This window comes from Palaemon carinicauda, chromosome 2, assembly GCF_036898095.1.
Source record: "Palaemon carinicauda isolate YSFRI2023 chromosome 2, ASM3689809v2, whole genome shotgun sequence".
Lineage (NCBI taxonomy): Eukaryota > Metazoa > Arthropoda > Malacostraca > Decapoda > Palaemonidae > Palaemon > Palaemon carinicauda.
The window spans coordinates 9,694,671-9,702,170 of record NC_090726.1 but is presented as its reverse complement, the minus strand read 5'-3'; the positions used below and the strand labels follow the sequence as shown (position 1 = coordinate 9,702,170).

The 7,500-nt window shown below is 30.3% G+C and overlaps 1 protein-coding gene and 1 long non-coding RNA gene across 2 annotated transcripts in view; both read left to right on the top strand.

Annotated features, from left to right (window-relative positions):
• The window catches only part of LOC137614956 (glutamate receptor ionotropic, kainate 4-like), a 251,603-nt gene extending 248,650 nt beyond the window's left edge, over nt 1-2,953 (top strand). Inside the window, exons 12-13 of the mRNA XM_068344604.1 lie at nt 425-650; nt 2,769-2,953. Coding sequence (XP_068200705.1) covers nt 425-650; nt 2,769-2,953 — 411 coding nt within the window. The remainder of the gene's footprint in view (nt 1-424; nt 651-2,768) is intronic.
• Nucleotides 2,954-3,727: 774 nt separating this feature from the next.
• The window catches only part of LOC137615226 (uncharacterized), a 5,735-nt gene continuing 1,962 nt past the window's right edge, over nt 3,728-7,500 (top strand). Inside the window, exons 1-2 of the long non-coding RNA XR_011039195.1 lie at nt 3,728-3,824; nt 5,670-5,836. This is a non-coding gene — a long non-coding RNA (uncharacterized lncRNA). The remainder of the gene's footprint in view (nt 3,825-5,669; nt 5,837-7,500) is intronic.

Genomic DNA, 7,500 nt, shown 5'->3' with positions numbered 1-7,500 from the left:
TGATGAGTATTTTAGAGATTTGGTACGTAATACGAGTCAATTTGATAACTATTTTAGAGATCTGCTAGGTCAATCGTATCAGGTTGAAAAGTATTCTAGAGATTTGGTACGTCATGCGTATAAAAGTTATAGGTATATTGGAGACTTAGTACGTCAGACGTGTAATTTCATGGGTATTTTATCGATCTGGTACGTCATACGTGTCATATTAGTATGGATTTTAGAGATTTGGCACGTCATACGTTTTATGTTGACAGGTATATCAGAAATTTGGTACGTCATACGTGTTAAGTTGATAGGTGTTTTATAGATTTGGTATTATTATTATTATTATTATTATTATTATTATTATTATCATTATTATTATTATTATTATTATTATTATTATTATTATCCCTAAATCAAAGCCTTAATCTTAAAACAGATTTGGGTTTATCTATTCATCACCGCGCTGGCGATTGGACCCGTCTTGAAAATTCACTCAACCTTATCCCAGAGCTTCGACGAAAATGTCCAAACTTTGAAACTCCAAACATACTCCTTCAACATGTTTCGAAATTTAGTGACGCAAGGAAACCAGATCAAAACTAACCAGTGGTCACTGAGGACTATGTTCTTCTCTTGGTACCTGTTCTGTCTTATTGTTCACGGTAACTATGAACGAATTTCTTTATTCAATGTATGGCTACCAATGCGTTTTCTACTACGATGAGCAAATTTGATCATTCATTTGTACTATAACAATTCTTCAGTTTCAAAGATATTTACGACTAGCATACCTTTAACACCTATCTCTTTCCCTCTCGTCGATCAATCAATCGATCGATCGATCGATTAATATATTCCAACATTTTTCTGGAAATTAGTATTTTTACTGTACTTGTGTTCAGCATTCAGTATATATATATATATATATATATATATATATATATATATATATATATATATATATATATATACAGTATATACATATATATATATATATATATATATATATATGTGTGTGTGTGTATATACGTATATATATATATATATATATATATATATATATATATATATATATATATATATATATATATATATTATGAACAGTATATATATATTTATATGTGTGTATAAGCTCACTCTCTCTCTCTCTCTCTCTCTCTCTCTCTCTCTCTCTCTCTCTCTCTCTCTCTCTCTCTCTCGATTGTTTGATATGTTGATCGATTCTTTCTTGTAAAGATTTATTTAAAGATTTATTGCATTTGCTTTTTTTTCAATGGCTTTAAACTGCCTTCTCTCTCTCTCTCTCTCTCTCTCTCTCTCTCTCTCTCTCTCTCTCTCTCTCTCTCTCTCTCTCTCTCTCTCTTCCAAAAATCCAAAGAAACACAAACTGTTAAAACTGTAGTAAATGTTTGATCACCCCATCTCTATTCACACGTTCTCCACAATATATTAAGTGGTATGTTTTTGAAGAAAATACATTGAGTGTAACGGAGCTTTCAATGATAGTTACTTATTGAATTTACAATAGAGTTTTGTAGTATTTGAACCATAATTTGTGCTAGTATTTGCCATGTTTTTTGGAAACTTTGCCATAGTATGTATCGCCACAGTGTTTCTCATAATCATCACAAGTGGTAGAAATTTTCTGCACAGCTGCTACAAAATGCGTTCTGCATCGCCACAATGTTTCCCTAATTATCAAACCATATGAATTTTTTTACAAAACTGCACATTTCATACAATGGATACACTATTTAGGTAAACGTTGGATTTTTTCAGGGGTTCTTACACTATCAAATGTTTTGGCCAATATAGTAATGTTGACGGCAAAAATATTGCTTCAAACATTTTTAGCATTAAACAAACCTTAAAGAGAACTGACTTGATGTAAGACTACTAATTCCATAAATTTCTTCGTTCTAAATGAATGATTGTGTTCAAATTAGCTTTCAGTTTCACAATGATATCATCTCCTCCCACACCTATTGACGCAAAGGGCCTCGCTTAGATTTCGCCAGTCGTCGCTATCTTGAGCTTTTAAATCAATACTTCTCTATTCATCATCTCCTACTTCACGTTTCATAGTCACAATGATATAGATAGATTAATTATTTTTGACTTTGCTGTATTTGATTTAAGAGAAATGGATTTGTACAAATTATTCCGATCAATGTTTCGGAAATCATTAAGTATTTATTTAAATTATTCGAGATTAATAGCATTATCAAAACTTGCCAACGTCACAAAATAACTAAATCAAACTTTGTACTATTTTTTAGGGTTTTTTTTATTTATAATCAGCCTGATTAGTAATTTGGTGTCTTATAACACGAGAGAATTTTAAATCTTGAAATTTTCAAAAGTCTAATTATTTACTGGAATTATGGTTTGTTACGTTTTAACATTTGTAACTTTCATTATATGCATTATTTTTTTCACAGCGAGAAGCATTCTCATGCGTTTATTATCATTTTTCAAAAATATTTACATTATTCTTGCATTTATAAAAAGTTTAAAATTTTTCAGAGCCTGAAATATCTGTTAACATTTTACTTTCCTAGAATTTCAAGTTTTCAAACCTTAATCTTTTTCTTGGGTGTTTTCCTGAATTTAAAAAAAAAATATTCAAATTTTGTCCTTCCCTTTTCGTCTGATTTGCAAACTTCATATCCTTCTCGAAGTGTTCTTTCATAAACGCCATTCCCTTTGTAAGGAAGACGGTTAAGAACATTACTCACGTCTTCTTTAGGATGAATTGTAATCAACATAATCTTTTCCAGCCGTTTATTCTGGAACACTCACAGCTGTGTTGGCAATTCCAGCTTACGAGAAACCAATCGACTACCTCGAGGATCTTCCAGAAGTGGTAGCCAAAGGTTATACTCTCACAGTAATGGCAGACTCAACTAATGAATTACTCTTCAGGGTAAATATTGTTCTGATGTACCAGTTAGGTAGTAACTGAAAAGCGGAGTGAGTTTAACTAACTTTATTTAGAAGGAGCATGAGTATATATATTTTACAGTCCGTTTAAAAAAGTACAAAAAAAACTGAATTCGACAGGTATACAGTATGTACAGCAGAATTGTCATTAACTTTTATCTTGCTTCTTGGCTATGTGATATGGTCAATGTTATACAAGTATCCTGGACTAGGGTTTGAAACCCGGCCGGTCAGATAGATATTTTAGTCTTTGAGTGATTTTGCCTGAAACTTTGATCCCGTGGTCGTTAAGAGAATCCAGACTTTAATGTATTAATATATATGGCTTATTTGAAATAGGAAAAACACGTTTAAATGTACAACATTTATCATATACATATATATATATATATATATATATATATATATATACATATATATATGTATATATATATATATATATATATATATATATATATGTGTATATATATATATACATATATATATATATATATATATATATATATATGTATATATATATATATATATATATATATATATATATATATATATATATATATATATATATATATGTGTATATATATATATGTATATATTTATATATAAATAAATATATATATATATACATATATATATGTATATATATATATATATATATATATATATATATATATATGTATATATATATATATATATATATATATATATATATCTATATATAGATACATACATAAATATGTAATTGTCCGATATCCACATTAGATATCCTTAAAACCCTTTCTTTTATTCTCCAGGAGGCTACTGAAGGTATACTCAAACAAACATGGGAACTTTTTAATCACAAGGACAGATCGAAGAGCTTCGTATACGATCGTGAATTAGCCTTTAAGGAGGTAATTATATTGTTTAATAAATCCCTATTACCTTCTTATTCATCTTCCTATCCAAGGATAGTTAAAAGCTATAATGAATTTTGTATCATTAAGTGCTAGTTAAAGATAAATGCTTAGGAATAATATCGCTCCTAATAACAGTAAACTGCTGCAAAGAGAATGATAGAAGAGGAAATAAAAACAAGGAAAGGTCTAATAGCCAGACCTTCTCCGTCGTAAGACTCAATACTACACAGTATTTTAGAAGTTCTATTCCAACTGTGACCAAATTATGGAATGGTCTTCCTCATCGGGTAGTTGAATCAGTAAAACTTAAAAAGTTCAAACTCACAGCAAATGTTTTTATGTTGAACAGGCTTACATAAATACTTTTTATAGTTTATATATAAATATCTGTTTTAATGTTGTTAATATTTTTAAAATAACTTATTTTAATTTTTCATTACTTCTTATATCGCTTATTCATTTCCTTATTTCCTTTCTTCAATAATAATAATGATGATGATAATAATAATAATAATAATAATAATAATAATAATAATAATAATAATAATAATAATAATAATAATCAGAACTTTGAGAAAAAGAATCACTGCACAAAACACACAATAAGAAAACTGGTTAGCTGGTATGTAATCTACCAGCTATGGCGTAGTAATGTCGCTCTTGATTAAATATTGATACAGCAGGAACCACCTTCAATGATATAGAGTCTATATTATAGACTATAATAAAGGCTATTTTATAAACTATTGTCAATCTGAAGATTAAATTATATTATATTATGAGAAGAATATCCCCCCTTTGTTCTTTTTTTAAGTCGGCTGCGCCCTAAGATTGGAAGAAGTGCCATGGTAGATGGAATAGAATGAATGTTATATTATATTACATTATGTTATAGTCTAACTATTGTCAATCTGAAGATTTTGTCAAAGAAAACAACAGGGCGGAATACAGGGACTGAAGTTTCCACAGAGTACATGCTCTATCTGGTTGGTCGTCGTAAACCAGATGTATAATGTATAGCTTGAATATGATAAGCTAGCTAATGTACGAGATAGTTGCTAGGTACCAACAGAGAGGCGAGATGAATGCAAGTGAAATTTATTCAACAAGACAACGAGCTTATATACATGCAGTTGAGAGCAAGAAGGACACAAAAATTAAAACCGTATAAAACATGCGACAGCCAGCTTAAACAGGTTTCTATTATCAGTGCGGGGGGAGAGCGAGAGACAAGAATAAGGAATAACGTTATAGGGTACGGGCGGGTATGAAACACGTGTGGTACATTAGTATTGAAATTCCAAACTAGAAGGTATTGCACTTTACTTCCAGGAGTAATAGTGGCGAAAAAAAGAATTTACTTTAAAGCACAATTTGCATCTATGATAAGGACAATAAAAAGATATTAAGCGACCGAATGAGTAAGTGTTTTCATTAACAATTATTAGCAACACCAGTCTCCCTTATTTAATGGTCTTTAAAATGTTTTTTTCCATGACTTTAATGATTCTAGATTATTATTATTATTATTATTAGTAGTAGTAGTAGTAGTAGTAGTAGTAGTAGTAGTAGTAGTATCATTTTTACTTGCTAAGCTACAACCCTAGTTGGAAAAGCAGGATGCTATAACCCCAAGCGCTCCAACAGGTAAAATAGCCCTTGAAAGAAAGAAGACAATGAAATAAACTGCATGAGAAGTAATTAACAATCAAAATGAAATATTTCAAGAACAATAACAACATTAAAACAAATCAGAAATAAACCAGAAAGGGGCTATTGATGATAAATTTTCATGACTGTTGAGTTTATTAATATTTTATTTTCTTTCATTCAACAAAGATTCTAGAAGGGAAATCAATAAACTTGAGTCCAAAACTGAATGGCGAGATTCTTACGGGGAAACTCGGCATATCCAAATTTCATTTCGGAAAAGGGGAATTCTTCCCCCAGTTCGACACTGTTGCTGTCCCCCTGGGAGCTCCATACAAGAGAAGCTTTGATAGAGTGTAAGTATTGTTCATATCAGTAATAATATTCAGTTTCTCAAGTGCTTTTGAGTTTGTCTTTTCGAAATTTATTTTTATCTTATTGTTAATTGCCTCACACTTAAAAAACCGTAATTTTAATCGGAAATTCTCCGTAAAAATATACTGTTCTCAGCTTCACTGTTCGAAAAAATCGTAATTTCAATCGGAAATTCTCCTTAGAAATATGCTGTTCTCAGCTGCACTGTTAGAAGAAATCGTATTTTCAATCGGAAATTCTCCGTAAAAATATAGTTCTCAGCTGCACTGTTAGAAAAAATCGTAATTTTAGTCGGAAATTCTCCATAAAAATATATTGTTCTCAGCCGCACTGTTAGAAAAAAATCGTAATTTTAGTCGAAAATTCTCCATAAAAATATATTGTTCTCAGCCGCACTGTTAGAAAAAATCGTAATTTTAGTCGGAAATTCTCCATGAAAATATATTGTTCTCAGCCGCACTGTTAGAAAAAATCGTAATTTTAGTCGGAAATTCTCCATGAAAATATATTGTTCTCAGCCGCACTGTTAGAAAAAATCGTAATTGTAATCGGAAATTCTCCATGAAAATATATTGTTCTCAGCCGCACTGTTAGAAAAAATCGTAATTTTAGTCGGAAATTCTCCATAAAAATATATTGTTCTCAGCCGCACTGTTAGAAAAAAATCGTAATTTTAGTCGGAAATTCTCCATAAAAATATATTGTTCTCAGCCGCACTGTTAGAAAAAATCGTAATTTTAGTCGGAAATTCTCCATGAAAATATATTGTTCTCAGCCGCACTGTTAGAAAAAATCGTAATTTTAGTCGGAAATTCTCCATGAAAATATATTGTTCTCAGCCGCACTGTTAGAAAAAATCGTAATTGTAATCGGAAATTCTCCATGAAAATATATTGTTCTCAGCCGCACTGTTAGAAAAAATCGTAATTTTAGTCGGAAATTCTCCATAAAAATATATTGTTCTCAGCCGCACTGTTAGAAAAAATCGTAATTTTAGTCGGAAATTCTCCATGAAAATATATTGTTCTCAGCCGCACTGTTAGAAAAAATCGTAATTTTAGTCGGAAATTCTCCATGAAAATATATTGTTCTCAGCCGCACTGTTAGAAAAAATCGTAATTGTAATCGGAAATTCTCCATGAAAATATATTGTTCTCAGCCGCACTGTTAGAAAAAATCGTAATTTTAGTCGGAAATTCTCCATAAAAATATATTGTTCTCAGCCGCACTGTTAGAAAAAATCGTAATTTTAGTCGGAAATTCTCCATGAAAATATATTGTTCTCAGCCGCACTGTTAGAAAAAATCGTAATTTTAGTCGGAAATTCTCCATGAAAATATATTGTTCTCAGCCGCACTGTTAGAAAAAATCGTAATTGTAATCGGAAATTCTCCATGAAAATATATTGTTCTCAGCCGCACTGTTAGAAAAAATCGTAAGTTTAGTTGGAAATTCTCCATAAAAATATATTGTTCTCAGCCGCACTGTTAGAAAAAATCGTAATTTTAGTCGGAAATTCTCCATAAAAATATATTGTTCTCAGCCGCACTGTTAGAAAAAATCGTAATTTTAGTCGGAAATTCTCCATAAAAATATATTGTTCTCAGCCGCACTGTTAGAAAAAATCGTAATTTTAGTCGGAAAT